Source organism: Pelophylax lessonae, assembly GCF_965119305.1.
Source record: "Pelophylax lessonae genome assembly, chromosome: 6".
Lineage (NCBI taxonomy): Eukaryota > Metazoa > Chordata > Amphibia > Anura > Ranidae > Pelophylax > Pelophylax lessonae.
The window spans coordinates 136,077,946-136,094,376 of NC_138773.1; the positions used below are offsets into that span (position 1 = coordinate 136,077,946).

At 41.4% G+C, this 16,431-nt stretch overlaps 1 protein-coding gene across 1 annotated transcript in view; it reads right to left on the reverse strand.

Moving 5' to 3' along the window:
* The window catches only part of SNX29 (sorting nexin 29), a gene marked incomplete at its 3' end in the record, with an annotated part of 1,499,164 nt that overhangs the window by 931,968 nt on the left and 550,765 nt on the right, over nt 1–16,431 (reverse strand). Inside the window, exon 8 of the mRNA XM_082261720.1 lies at nt 13,039–13,157. Within this exon, the coding sequence (XP_082117846.1) occupies nt 13,039–13,157 (119 nt within the window). The remainder of the gene's footprint in view (nt 1–13,038; nt 13,158–16,431) is intronic.

A 16,431-nucleotide genomic window follows, 5' to 3' on the forward strand; every position in this document is an offset into this window, starting at 1 on the left:
GCAATTGTCATCCAAAATGCAACAGTATAAAAAGCTGAAAATGGTTTAGTGGTTAGTGCTCCTATCTATAAACACTGAGAGCATGAGTTCAAATCCCAAGTATGCCATCACCTCCTTAAATTTTAGACAGCTGTAAATAAATATTGAAACTTGGCAAATGCATAATTGCACCCTGCACATATGCATGTCTGTTTCTTGAATATACATGGCCATTGACATGCAATTTTAGGTGATGTAGCCAATGTATTACTATGTGGCAAAAAAATAATGACACACAACTGTGAACACACAGGGTGTTAGCATGGTTGGGCTTGAACTCATGGCCTAGCAATCTTTGTCTATGAGCATAGACCACTACACAAATGTGCTGAATACAATCAGACATGCCTGAAAGTTTCAGATGAATAAAGAAGGAAGATTGATAATTAGACAGCTGTGTAGTCTGCTATTAGTAAATCTAAAGGTTAAAACACATAAGATACATAACTATACCTTAAAAATAAAATAAACCATAATAGACGACATTGCTGTGTAATAGTGATTCAGAATAGACAAATTTCCTTTTATGAAAAACAACGGAATTTGGTTAACTCCATACCCAAATTCACTTTTTGGTTAACTCCAAACCCAAATTCACTATAGCACCTAGATGAAGGTTTAACTCCAGCAGATTCACCTAATTAATATGCTAATGAGTTTAGGTCGGAGTTAGTTTTGGAGAAGTGAGCAGCTCTAGTCCAAACTTATAGTGAATTAGGCCCATAGTCTTGGTGAGGTCGTTAAATCCTATCCATTGCTCGCTGGAACATGGCTGGAGCCGTTTGTAGTCCTAAAGGCATTCTTTTGTACTGAAAACTCCCCTCTGCAGTAGAAAAAGCAGTTTTCTTTCTGGCAGCCTTAGTCAGGGGGATTTGCTAATACCCCTTAGTAAGGTCTAGGGAGGTGATATAATTGGCTGGGCCTAGTCTCTCAATAAGCTCATCCACCCGGGGCATAGGGTAGGCATCACACTTTGAAACTTCATTAAGTTTCCCGAAAATCATTGCAGAACCGTAGAGTCCCATTGGGCTTTGGTACCAACACGATTGGGCTTGACCACTCACTCTGTGATACTTCAATAATATCCAGGTCTAACATCTTCTTTACTTCCTCTGAAACGGCCTTTCTCTGAGCTTCTGGGGTACGGTACGGTCGGACACAAACTTTGACTCCTGGTTCTGTGATAATATCATGCTCGATGACCTTAGTAAGACCTGGCCAATCTGAAAATTTCTCTTTATTTCTCTGAAAGAACTCCTTTGTTTGCAGACTTTGGATTTTTGACAGGGTATTTGCTACTTGGACACTCTCCACGCCACCCTGGGGTTCAGGGAGGTCACCGGTTCCCTGTTCATCCAGGGCTTTAACAAGTTTACGTGATATATTTGATACGGCTTCCTCTTGCCTGGCTGGTGGACTTCATATTTTTACCTCCTCTATTTTTTTCCACAATTTCAAAGGGACCTTGCCATCTGGCCAAGAACTTACTTTCCACAGTGGGAATCATTACCGCCACTCGATCCCCCACTTGGAAGCGCCTTATTTTAGCGGCCCTATTATATACCCTTCGTTGAGCCTCCTGGGCTTTTTGCAAATGTTCCTTGACCAGTGGCATCACACTTATGATCCTTTCCTGCCTTTGGGAGACATATTCAAGAACACTCTTATGTTGAATAGGTTCACTTTCCTATTCCTCTTCAACAAAATGAAGCAATCCACGAGGTCTCCGCCCATACACCAACTCAAAGGGTGAAAACCCCGTGGAGGCCTGAGGCACTTCTCGGATAGCAAATAGGAGAGCTGGTAACAGGCAGTCCCAGTCTTTCCCATCTCTTTGTACCACTCTCTTGAGCATTGACTTCAGAGTCTTATTAAAGCGCTCTACCAAGCCGTCTGTTTAAGATGGTAGACTGATGTGCGCAGCTGTTTAATCTGAAACAGCTTGCACACATCGGCCATAACCCTCGACATAAATGGAGTGCCCTGGTCCGTGAGTATATCCTTAGGAAATCCAGTCTGTGTGAGCAATTGGAATAACTCCCGAGCAATAGTCTTAGGTGTTCCGCAGGGGTAGCGCCTCAGGATATCAGGTGGCATAGTCAAGAATCACCAGTATATAGGAGTGACCTCGAGCAGACTTTATCAAGGGACCCACTATATCCATCGCTATCCTTTCAAATGGGACCTCAATTATAGGCAGAGGGACCAAAGGGCTACGGAAGTGAGTCACCAGAGCGGTTAACTGACAGGGGAGACAGGAGGCCCAGTATGTCTTTACCTCTGCTTTCAGACCTGGCCAGTAAAACTGGCCGGTGATCCGTGCTTCTGTCTTCTCCATTCCTAGGTGTCCCCCTAAACCATCGTTATGGGCCAGGTCAAGAACCTTCTGTCGATATTGTTGGGGTACCAACAATTGTTCTACCACATTTCCTCTTATTTGGTTAACCCGATAAAGCAATTAATTGCATACTGCAAAGTGTGGCCATCGATCATTTGCACCTGGCTCTTGGGAAACCCCATTTACCACCTCATGTGGTTGTCCTTGTTCCCACAGTTTTGCAAACAACGGACAGTCTTGTCCTATTATCACATCATGCACTAAGTTTTCCACCACCCCCACCTCTTGAGTACCAGTGCCACATGCCGTGGACATGGACACCGAGATAAGAGGGTACTCTCTAGTGCAGGGGTCAGGAACCTTTTTGGCTGAGAAAGCCACGAACACCACATATTTTCAAATGTAATTCCGTGAGAGCCATATACTATATTTCAGGGGTCGGGAAGGGAACCTTTATTTAAGTAAGTAACGCAGTGACGAATTGCAAAAAATGGCTTGGTCATTAAGGGGGTAAAACCTTCCAGAGCTGAAGTGGTTAAAGGCGCTGAAATATTAAAGTTGACTCCCCCGTTCACACTAGTGCGATTTGCAGGGCACAACAATGGAAAGGAGAAATAACCTTAGCGCAAACAAAGTGGATGTGTAAGCCCATATGTGCCAAAATGTCAATGTCTGGGGAAATGTTATTAAAAAATCCCACTGTATATACGGCTGCAGACCTGCAGCACTTCTTCAGTGAGGGTATTGGGAGCCTCTGTAAACTGTGAATAAAAGATAAACAAGAAGGTGCAGGCTAGCCTATATTTTTTTGCTTTCTGTGCTTCCCTGTCTCAACTTAGTAATTGCAAATACTCTTTCTGAAAGAGGATTTGCAATTATTTGAGACAGGGGAAGCACAGAACGCAAAATATTTACACTGAGTCTGACTGACTGAACTGTCCCCTCAGGCCCTCCCTCGGCTCTACGCTGAGCCTGTGCTGCCGCCTGGAGAAGAGGGAGGTGGCCGGTGGTGGGTGGAGTCAATTTAGGGGCGGAGGAGGGTTTTTACCATTGCCCAGGCTCTCCCGCTGTCACATGACGACGCTGACGTCACGTGACATCACTGGTTGCTAGACGCCAAGCGGCACACTAGCAACCAGTGTGGCCACAGCGCGCAGGCATGGACTCGACTCGGGGCTAATAATGATATACTCATAGCAGGAGACCCTATTTGTCTGTGAGCCAGATGCAGCCATCAAAAAAGCCACGTCTGGCTCGCGAGCCATAGGTTCCCTACCCCTGCTCTAGTGTCCCCGTGAATGCGCACGACCCATAAAGTTTTTCTTACCGGGCCGATCCTCCCAATAAGTCTGGGATGAACCAGGGTCACCATGCTTCCTGAGTCCAACAAAGCCCTGGCAGGAAGGTGGTTTACTCAAACTTCACACTCGAACTTCCCCTCACCAAGATCCAGATGTGTTGTGCATGCTTTATGGGCATAAAAAGACCCCTTTTGGAGAACCCCGCATTCCATGGGCTCCTGTTGTAGTGGGCAGTGTGCCGGATATGGCCCCAGGAATGACACCGCCAACATTGTACATCCCCCACTTTCCAAGCAGGAACAGACCTCTGAGGAGGCACAAGGAGCGACTCTTGGCCTTGTGAGATTGGTGCTCCAGCGTTCCAAGGGATTTCCATCTGAGTCACTGCAGTTGACCGAACAGGCCGAGCCATGCTGGGTGCTTGGTAGGGCCAAGAATATCCTCCACTACCTTATATCTTTCCACCATCTCAACAAGGTGGTTCACTGTTTTGGGGTCTCCATGGCAGACCCATCGTTAAAGGTCGTCTGGCAGGGACCTCAGGTATCGGTCCAACACAACTTGTTCCACAATTTGGAGGCCAGACAACACCTTGCCCTGCAGCCATTTCTTTACCAGTTGCACCAGGTCATGCATTTAGGACCTCGGAGGCCGGTCTGGACATCATTTCCACTGGTGCACTCGTTGGGCGCGAAAGGCCGTAGTTATCTCCAGACGAGCCAGAATTTCTGCCTTTAATCATTCATAGACTTTCGCTTCATCAGGCAGCAGATCAAAGTAGGCCTTTTGAGGATCTCCGGTGAGGAAAGAAGCAATGAGACCGGCCCACTGGTCCTGGGGCCACCTTTCTCTCTCTGCCGTCCTCTCAAACGTAGCAAGGAATGCCTCTACATCATCACTGCCTGCTCATGACTCTGGAAAAGGTGCTGTACTACCTCTTGTAAGGCATTCACCTGAGTCTGTATAGCTCCTTGCTGGGCTTCCAGCTGGGTTACCAACAGGTGAGTACTTTCTTGCTGCTGAGCCAGAGCCTCTTTGTGGTAAGCTTGTTGTACCTCCAGCTGGGTTGCTAAGCGCTGATTAGCTTCCTCATGACGAGTCTGCATATTGGCCAGGGATAACTGTTTAATTAGCTCCTCCATTGTTTCAACTTTTAGTGCAGCTTTAACCCAGGACATAAGTCAAATGTACTGTTCCTTTAAATGTCAGTTTTCAGTCCAATGCAAAAAAAAAAAAAAAAAACATTTTTTTGTTCTTCTTGTGCCATTTACTCTGTCCAGCCCCACATCCTGCACCAGTTGCAATGTTTGGGGAATCAGGTGGATCGCAGGACACAGGCGTTGCAATGAAATAAATGTTTATTGACCTAAACAGGCTTCATAGCAGCAAAAAAACACAACAAGGAAAAACAGTATCATCGACTTGAAGAGTTCAGATCTGCTTTTCAAGTCAAACAGTCCCCACTTTTGCAGAGGGTAACTTCCCCTGGCAACAGGTTCCCAGTCAGCATACGGACATGCAAGCTCTTGGCTGTACAAAAGTCCATCATCCACCATCCTCAGTCTCCTCTATACTCCACCACACTAATCTACAACTTCCTGTCTTTCTTAAACCCACTTCCTCTGATCAATGAGTTAACCCCTTTTGTTCCCTTAAAGGGACCACAGCCCAAACAGAGAGGAAATCTAGTGTCCTTCCAGGACCCACCCTCGACGACCTGTACACACATTATACCGAACGTTTACTGCATCCTGAACCATATATACCTTACACCTGTGCCAAGACTATACCGTACAGTAAGTAGGCTAACTGGGGCTGTCATTAAGTGCACCAACGCTCTTAAAAGGACCCCAAAGACAGCCAGCAGAACATCTCAAAAGGACAGTCCCTCACATAATAATTATTCTTCAAGCCCCTTTGTTCTCCTGCCCCTCTGCTACCATCCTTATTTTCTTTTGGACAGTGCAAACCCAGTCAGTCTAGGACTAGCATCATGGCCATAACTGCGCTCTGGCAGTATAGTTCCAGCACACAGTAGATTAAACTTTACTACTGCACTTGAAGTAACCTTGTTACTGCATATGCTGATCTGGATGCAAAATGTCATATTATGACTAGTCCTTACTTTTAATCACAATATATTAAGTTTTCCTGGAACCTGGGATATAGTTCTGTATTGAGAGCAGACTGTTATCTGGATTGCTGAAGGAACTGTACTTCCAGGGAGCAATGGGGAACTGAAGGACCATGGGAGAAACTATAAACATATCTGCTTCAGAGTGTGCAAGCTCTCTTGCTTCCAGGACCCAGTAAGTGTGGATCAGTCTGTTGAGTGCTCACAGAACTGTCGGTGGTTGAGGCCTAGGACACGAGGCTTAACCCGAGTGCGGAGCTCGTCCTCAGCGGAGCGGACAGTGATAAGAGCTCCAAATGCCGGCGGAGGCTTAGCAAGGGCTTGCTAGGGGAGGGGTTAATACCTGGTATAACTTAAAGGGGACAGAATGTACTTTATTGCACTATTAACTAGAATAGTCACAGGCACTGGTACAGTTCTAAGTTCTTTCCTCTAAGCAACAGTTATAGTAGTGCTATAAAAGTTAACAGTCATTGCTCACAATCTGAAAATATTGTGTCACTATTGTTCATTGATATCCTTTGTTTGCTATTTCTTTATATACCAGTCCTGCTGAATCTCACTGTTTTTGGTGGGATTTGAATGACTGATCGAGTTATACCAATTTATCCTTTAAGTAAAAAAGCAAAACATCATTCCTTTTGTGTCAGTGTGTTCTTAAAGGTATACTTACAATGTCAGAACCTAGAGTGTCAGGTGGGTTGGACGGATTACAGGGTCACGGGATTGCTGAGGAACACCCATCAACCAGCAGCCCTCAAGGGGACAGTGCTACACTATGTATTACCTTCATTGATTTCTTGTGATATTGTATGTTTGTACACTCAACCTGATGTGTTAGAGGGGATGAGGTTTTTTTGGAAAAGGCTGAGGCAAAGAACAGAGGACCCATCTTAATCAGCGGCTCCTATGGGGGTAGCACTACAGTTATTACAGCAGTCAGTTCTTTTGCCATCTATGTCGCATTACGGGGGGGGGGGGGCCTTCACTTCCCGCCAATAGACAAAAAAGGAAGCAAGACGAAATTTCTCCAAAGTGACACTGGCACAAAGGTCACAAAAGGTTGTAAGAAAATTCTATTCTTTTCTTGCTCTGATGAAAACCAAATTTTTTGGATTTTCCGTTACTTACATTCTTACCAATAACAGTAAAAGAGAGAAGTAACTCTCTCCAGCAAGGACAGAGACAGCAATAAAATCCTGATAGGGGTTCTCATGCTTCTCCACTATCCAAATGTAAAAAAAAAAAAAAAATGTTCTTTAAGATATACATAAAATAGGAAGGAAATCGGGAGTTGCTGTTAAAAAGGAAGGCGGTCTTTTGGATATGCAAGATAAATACTTTACACGCGTATCGATTAAGTTGGGATTTTAATTTATATTTATAGCATTGTATCTATTGGATCATTATGTTTTCATTATTGATCTTTGATGTTTGATGTTTTCAAAACCAAGTCGTGAGTAGATAGTTTTCAATATGTATATATCTGAGATTCATTTGTAATTTACTCAATACTGATAAATATTGCTGCACCTTCCCCTATTAGTGTGTGTAAGGGAAAATATCTTCCAGTGTATAGAAATAAAACATTTAATATAAATTCATATCCTTTTTACATACAGTAAGAAAATAATATAAAGTGCTTCAAGTGCATTCACAATTTACTTCTGTGCCTGTGTATAAATAGTGATATCTTCCAGTGTGTGAAAATAAACATTCAATATAAATTCATAATATTATTTATATTCAATGATAAATTGATATAAAGTGCTCAAAAACTTTTCTAGGGTCATAGTCTTAGAGAGTCAGATACTGCATCCCAAGGAGTGACTAGTGGCCCCCAGAAACTAAACAGAGGTAGAGGGAGTAGTAAATTGGAGCCTGTTCTGTACACCCCAAGGTGGGGAAAGTGTGGTTTAACCTGGAAGTTACAGGTCTAACCTGGAGGTGAGCACAACCCTGAATGCGGGAGACACTAATCACTTTTATTGTGGCGCAAAGAGTGGACCATTTTATAAACTGTGACACAAGTGCATAAGTGATTTTTTTTTTTTTTTTTTTTACACAATTATGAAACTATGATGGAAGTTATTCCTCTAATCACTAATTTTTGGGGGATTTTGGGGAGGGGTTCCCCCCCTTTTCTTTTTTTTTTTTTTTCACACAATTTTGAAACTATGATGGAAGCTATTCCTCTAATCACTAAATTTATGGGGGATTGATAGATTAACAATTGGGGGGAGGAAAGAAGGAGGGGATTGAATTAGTGAATTTGAAAATGTTGTGATGTTTATTATGTGATGAATGACGCTCAGGGGATCGGGGGGAGGGATGGTTGGGGAAGGGAGAGAAGGGAAAAGGGAGGTTATTCTCAAACCTGCTACCTCCCCACCTATCCCCAGGGTCATAATTTAGACATTTTAATGCCCTTTGGTAATTTAATGAGAAGAGAAGGCCTCTATTTACTGGGGGAAACTGAAGAATATGAAGGGAAAAGGAAACTCCGGTAAATCTTAGAATAAAATAAGGATAGAATGAGCACATAAAAAACGGCGGGAGGAGGTGGAGGAGAGTCCACAGAGAATCACTTCAGGGCACGACCCTATCTATAGAGTCACACAAGTGGCACGAAAGTGACCGTGTGAAATAAGGATAAGTTTTGTTATTATCCGAAACTACGGGGGAGAGGGCCGCTCTTTTGTGGAGATCGTCCCCCTCGAACCTGTAGGAAGGGGGGTAAAGGGGGGGGTGGGGGTTTAGGGAAAGCGGAGGGGTTTTTTTTTTTTTTTTTTCTCTTCTCTCTCTCTCTCTCTCTTCCTCCTTTTGCTCGTTTTTGCGTCACGAGCTAAGGATGGAAAATATAAAGGTGGTATCATATAATGTCAAGGGACTTAATGTACCAGAAAAAAGACGCATGCTATTATCTGACCTAAAGCAGTTACATACTAGTATAGCGCTGATCCAAGAAACGCATTTCAGGACGGATAAACTACCCTTTCTTAAAAACAGAAATTTCCCTTATGTATATCATTCCACTTATACACAATCTAAAGCAAGAGGAGTCTCCATACTTATTGCAAACTCTGTCCCTTGGACTTTCCAAGATAAAATGCAAGACCCGGAAGGAAGATTTCTGTTTGTTAAGGGGAAAATAGGAGAAATACAAATAACAATAGCAACAATTTATGCGCCCAATAACGGACAGGAAAGGTTCATAGCTAAAGTAATAGAGAAATCTATGAGGTTCTCAGAGGGACAGTTAATTATGGGAGGAGATTTTAATTGCCCATTAACACCAGCATTGGATATATCTACAGGGACATCGACTTTTTCAGCAGGAAGGAACAAAAAAATTTTAAAGACACTATATAAAGCTCAACTTATAGATGCATGGCGGTTACAACATCCCTCTGAAAAAGAGTACACTTTTTTTTCTACGCCGCATAAGACTTATTCTAGAATTTATTTTTTTCTTATACCACATGCACAATTACAATCAGTTCAAAAAACAAGTATAGGTAGTATCACATGGTCAGACCACGCACCTATATCCTTGCTGTATAATTTGGTGGTGAACTCTGCACAGGGGAGGAGCTTCTGGAGGCTAAACGAAAGTTTGCTACAAAAGGAAGAGATATTAAGGGAAGTTGAGAAAGAAATTAAAAGTTTTCTTGAAATAAATGAACAACCAGACTGTAAGATGGGAATACTCTGGGAGGCACATAAGGTAGTTGTGAGAGGACTCCTTATAAAACATGGAGCACGTATTAAAAAAGAAAGGAATGAGCAATTGTCACAGCTATTGGGAAAACTTAGAGAACTAGAGATAGAACATAAACAAAGACCAATAGATGTAACCTTGGTTGAGTTAAAACTAGTCAGGAAACAGATAACAGACCTGTTACAGTATAAAGCAAAAGCTGCCTTACAAAGATGCCGCAAGTTAAATTATGAGGCGGGAGATAAATGCGGGAAAGTACTGGCTAGAACTGTGCGTGAGCAGAGGACAAGAGCTTATAAACCATCTATCACATCAAGAGAGGGAATTAAAAAGACTTTGCCAAAACAAATATTGAAAGAATTTGAGATATATTATACTTCTCTATATAATCTACAGGAGGCACCCCCTCAACAGCAAGATATGGATCAGTATCTGGTACAGTCACAGATGCCTAGACTCTCAGAGGAGGACCGGGAAAGTCTGGAAGCCGAGATTACACTAGAGGAAATAAAACAGGCAATTAGAGCCATGAATCCCGGGAAGGCGCCTGGCCCAGACGGCCTAACGGTACAATATTACCGGGTACTGTTCCATATCTTGGGACCGTATATGGCAAAGCTGTATAATGCATCAGGTCGGGAAGGGAAACTAGCGAGAGATACACTTACAGCTCATATCTCGTTATTATTAAAAGAGGGTAAAGACCCAGCGGCATGTGGCAGCTATAGGCCAATATCCCTATTAAATGTGGATTTAAAAGTACTGACTAAAATCTTGGCAAGTAGATTGGCAGAATTCCTTCCAAAATTAATACACCTAGATCAGGTAGGCTTTATGCCATCTAGAGAGGCAAAAGACAATACAACAAGAATCCTCAATTTGATGCAAGTAGCAAAAGAAAAAAAGATCCCTTATGTTGTGCTGAGTACGGATGCAGAGAAGGCATTTGATAGAGTGGGATGGCCGTTTCTGTTTTCCGTACTCGGACACATCGGATTAGGAAAAAATATGCTAGAGAAGATTACTAGGGTATACACGGAACCGATAGCTAGAGTAAAGGCCAATGGGTTATTATCAGAAGCTTTCCCAATAAGGAATGGTACTAGACAGGGATGTCCCCTGTCACCCCTCCTGTTTGCCTTAACGGTGGAACCTTTTCTGTGCAGAGTCAGACTGAATCAGGATATTGAAGGGATAGAGGTAAAAGAAGTGCAATATAAAGTAGCTGCTTACGCAGATGATTTATTATTTTCCCTGACTAAACCGGGTATCTCACTGCCAAATCTCCTACAGGAATTTAAAAAATTTAACAACTTGTCCTATTTAAAGATTAACTATGGAAAATCAGAAGCAATGGGCGTAGGATTATCTATAGCTCAAATTAACCTATTAAGAGACAGTTTTGGTTTTAAATGGAAGGAGGACGCAGTGAGATACCTGGGGACTTATATACCAGCAAGGTTAATACAGGTGTTTGACCTTAATTTTTTACCACTTTTGGAAATGACTAGGAAACTACTTAAACAGTGGAATGGCGGGCTACATTCTTGGTTCGGTAAATGCAACTTATTAAAAATGATAGTACTACCTAAATTTTTATATCTATTACGTGCCTTGCCAGTTAAGATACCAAGCGCGTTTTTCAAGACAATACACTCTCTTTTTGTAAAGTATATATGGGCCCATAAAAGACCCTGCATAGCACGTAGAACTTTAACCCTACCGAAAAAGAATGGGGGCCTGGCTGTACCAGATGTCCGAGTCTATTATCTTGCAGCACATATGAGCAGGATATTGGATTGGTGGCATCATTCAGAAAATAAACTTTGGGTACAAATTGAACAGACTCAAACAGAAATAGACTTAAAGAGGGCGATATGGGTCTACCAGTGGTTACCTAAGGAATTGAAAAATCACCCAATAATAGGAAATACACTGCGGATATGCTCGCATCCGAGCATATATAGTAAACTAACGAAGAAGGAATCACCTTTATTTCCAATATTAGGGAATCCGCAGTTTACTCCGGGCTTAGACTCCAGAAGCTTTATACAGCTGAGAGAAAAGAAACAGGAACAGGCTTCATCATTTCTTATACAAAATAACTGGGTTTCGATCAGTGAATTGCTGGAGAGAGATGGTGCATATAGCTTGTCTTTCTGGCAAGCAGCGCAACTACATCATTTCCTGGACTCCATACAGGGCTCAGAGAAGTATGGTAGAGCATTAACAAAATTTGAAAAGCTATGTGTAGAACCAGGGAAACTACTACGTACATTGTCAATCTCCTACGATTTACTGATGGAACCAGAAGAGCAAGTTAAACCTCAGTGGGTGGGAAAGTGGGAGAAGGATTTAGGGTTTGAGTTAACAGAAGGGCAGGTACAGAGAATAGTGAGACTAACTTTTAAACCAGCAAGATGTACCAAGACTCAAGAGATGAACTATAAGTTCATGATGAGATGGTATATTACTCCTGAGAAATTGCATAATTGGTATCCAAGAGAAACCAGTGAATGCTGGAGATGTAAAAAAGAAATAGGCACGCTAGTCCATATTCTCTGGACATGCACAGAAGTTAAACCCTTTTGGGGAAGAGTAAAGGAGGTAATCCAGAAATTTACTGAAAATAGAATAGAGGAAAAACCAGCCCTTTTTCTGCTGCACTTGTCGGATATACCGACAAAGAGTTATGAAAACTCGATCGTCCCATTTTTGATAAATGCAGCAAAGGCATGTATACCGAGTAATTGGAAAAAAGCACACCCCCCCCTCGATAGGAGAATGGGTAAATAGAGTAGAGGAAATAAGGAGAATGGAGGAAATGATTGCATCCTCTCAGAATAGGCAGGGAAGATATAAGAAAATATGGGAGGAGTGGAGTCAATTCATAATCTCGGAAGAAGGGAAACAACTTACAATAGGAATAAGTAATCTGGAAAAACTTATTGATTGCTTTGATCACTTGAACATTGGCTGTGGATGGAGGGGTGAGGGGGGGAGAGAGAGGAGGAGAGAAAACTTATGGGGGTTTTCCTTTTTTTTTTTTTTTCTCGTCTTTTGGGTTTTGATAGGGAGGGAGGGAGGGAGGGAGGGAAAAGAGAAAAAATGTAGGAATATAAGAGGTAAAAAGTGGAAGAGGAAGATTAAATTACGTGTTAAAAAATGTTGTAAATTTCACTTTGAAGTAAATGTTTGTATTTTGTTTTTTTTTGTATGAATATTCCTGAATAAAAATTTTATATTTGAAAAAAAATAAGTGATCCCACAACAAACAACTTGCTACTATCCACTCAGAGAAGAGGAGGGGAAAGTGCAGCCGGGGGGACTGAAGGAAAAAAAAGAAAAGAGGTAAGAGACCTCTCTGTGCAACATTCTGCACAGAGCAAGTAAGTATAACATACTTATTATTGTAAAAAAAAAAAAAATATTTTAATATCACTTTAAATAAACCAGCACGGCACTCAACTGAGCCTTGTGAGAAATTATATTTTATACCAATTACCTGAATGTGAATAGGAACCAGCAGCTTTGACAGGAAACAAGACTTCAGAGTTATCATGTAGAACTTGCAGTGGCGTCCAGCAGCAAACCTGGGGGTGTTCTGAGCTACCTACAGGTGTCCTGCAATCATTAAAACCAGACATTACTATGTGGACTCCTGTATGGTATTATATAAAGTTGTTAGATCAATGCAACTATTTTAAAACTTAGTAGGTGAAGTAGGAAGTTTGATTTTTATGTAACAGCTGAAATTATTTTACTTTTTTTTTTTCCGACATTTGATTCATAACATTTTTGCATAATAGTAGTCATTTTTTTCTTTACATATTACAACTATTTATCCCATTAAAACAGTGCTGGCAGATGCCTACTGTAGTTCACCTTACATATCACTGTTTATTGAATGCAATTTAAGTAAAGGGATTCAGTAGCGTTTTCCTCTTTTTTTAAAACGCTTTTAAATTCAGTTTTAAACTGAATGTGATAGGCTTCATGTACAGTAACTAACGCACTAATGAATGTTTTAAAAATCTGGTTTGTATGTATTGCTGGGAATTATATACTGTATATTACACTTGTGGCAGCTATAATTACTGTTGATCCAGAACAGCATTCATAGAAACTAAAAAGTTACATCAAATATAATTGTAGGGTACAACAATACAAAGAAGCATATTTGTAGAATTATTGGAATCTAGGCACATTTGCTGACACCTGCTGGCAACAGTTAACATAAATTTACAATACTTAAATGTGCTACAGGAAATACTGCGCTAGATTTACCAGTAACTCTATTTCCAGGAGTCTTACAGGACAGCATGAGAGATATGCTCCTCTTAAAGAACACATTACCAAAAAATAACTTAAAAGTGAGACCTTATGCTGAATTGGTCAGTTATAAAAGGGAACCAAAGAACCTAATCTAAAGAAAAACGTGTATAATAAAAAATGATTGCAGGGCCCAGTTCACACCTAGACATAGCATAACGGTTTAAAAAACACACTAAAACGCACAATACGCTTGTGGTGCCATTATTTGTTAATAGCACCACAAACACGGGTAACGATCACACCAAAACGCCTAAAAATGTGCTACACAAAATGTGCTTGGATCAGTGCCAAAATCTGGCCCCTCTTTAGCACGTTTTTGGAGTGGAGGGAGGCCCATTCAAATGAATGGTGTTGCGCCAAAAAAGCAACACAGTAGAATCGCTCAAGTGTGATCGGGGGGCTAATACAGGGGTGAGAACACTGCTGTCCCTGAACCCTCCTAAAGTTACTGGCAAGTATAATTCTGAAGTATAGTCTTCGCCTTCCAGAACAGCACAAGAGGATGAGAGAATTTGCTAGATTAAGGAGGGGAAGAAAAAGCCTAGAGAGCTCTCCTTAGAAAGAGCTGACCATGAACTTGAACAGATGGACCACAGGCATTAGAACCTCTCAACAGAGGGGTATAAAACAAAAACAAAAAAAAAAAAGTGCAGGAGACCTAAACTGCAGAGGAAACAACTGGAGTACATAGCCATCATGTACATGTTGGCTTCTGGCTAACCTATTATGATTTTACCCAAGGCTGACTCAAAATATACATATTGTATTGCAATAATTGGACCACACCAAGGTGAGGCTATAACAAATTAAGGGCACACACGTCCCCCTATGACCTGTATAGCCTAATGTAAAATTGTAATTAAGGAATTTACTGACCTCTCTATTTGGCTCAGGTATTACATACAGCCCTGATTACATACCCCCATATCCTGCATACAAGAGATAAACATGTAGTATCCATGCATATCTATTGCAGAAACACTTTATGAAGTATTGAGTGCAAGCTGGAAATTAATATAGCCTCACAGATCTAATTTGTGCTGACTTTGGGCTAGGCTGTGGTGGAGAATAAAATGTACACCCCCTTACAGTGTATTAGCACAAAGAAAATAAGGCTCTGTTGCAGAAGTACATACACAAGGACCAATCACAACCTACCTTATTTCATATAAGCAAAAAGAGCAGAGTGCACAGACTAAGTGTAGCAGGTAACATGACATTTAGTACAGTACCTGCTGGCACAAAGACAATGTATACATGTAAAATAATAATAAAAAGGTACATTAAGAACAGACAAAATTGTAGTCCATAAGAAGTACTACTAAAACTTGAACTTCGAGTCCATGTAATAAATTAATGGCGGCAGCTATCCTCAGAGAAAGCCAGCTCTGTGGAATAAAGCAAAAGAGGGAAAGACAGGAAGCGCCACCTGAGTGAAGTAATAGTATAAACACTTAAATTGTCAAGATACAGAACACTCACAATATATGCTCATCTATAGTGGGGTGTCACTCAGGTCTCTCCTAATGTCCTCACACTGTATCCACGGGCTGTGGAGGTAAAGGGAGGTCTATAGTCCAGCCTGTGGCTGCCAGGAAGTCCAACAAAACCAGCATGGTGAGCCTCAGGCTAGTAAAAGGAGCTGATGCTGCGATCGCATAGTCAATCCTGTGCAGTGTTCCCGGCTGTCTTCCCATTTCCAGTGACGTCATTTCCGTTCCTTCCATGCTGGTTTTGTTGGACTTCCTGGTGGCCACAGGACAGACTACAGACCTCCCTTTACCTCCACAGCCCGTGGATACAGTGCGAGGATTTTCAAAGAGACCAAAGGGACACCTCACTACAGAGGAGCATTTTTTAAACCTGAATCTTGTGAGTATTTTGTATCTTGCTAACATTGTTTATACTAATACTACATGAAGGTGGTGCTTCCAGTGTTTAACATGACAAATATTGGAAAAACACAACTAACGACTCACAATTAGTAAAATCAAAAGAGCTTATCATATGTAAAGCAAAAAAGGGGGAGAGCATTGTGGAGCGTGCCAACATCCTATTAAACAACAAAAGAAAGGAAAAGGTCTTTTCATATAGAGACCCCTGTACACAAAATTGGACTTTAAAGGCAAAATATGAGACACATGAACAAGATAAATTTAACAAAATTTTAATTTATTTGAACAAACAACATAAGTATAAAATATAAAAAAAAAAGATGGGCCATGTTACCACAGCCGACCCATTCCAAAAGAAGAAAAGGGGAGTAGTTATCCTCCCTTTAATAGTATTTTATGTACCCTATGTACTTTAACCATAGACAAGAGCGGAATATTACTGATAGTGAAGTATATAAATACAAATGCTCTTATCTGATGGTAGGTCGACGTGTTTCACAAGTAGCTGCTTCAGGACTGTTGAATAGTGGAGGTACAAACAGTTATCTTAAAATGAACAAAGTTCGTATTAGAGATTGTATTCACATATTCACTGTCTGGGGGGCGGACATAAAGGTTCAAGCAGGCCACTTCAATGTAAATGACAGAGATTTATTAAACCGATCTTG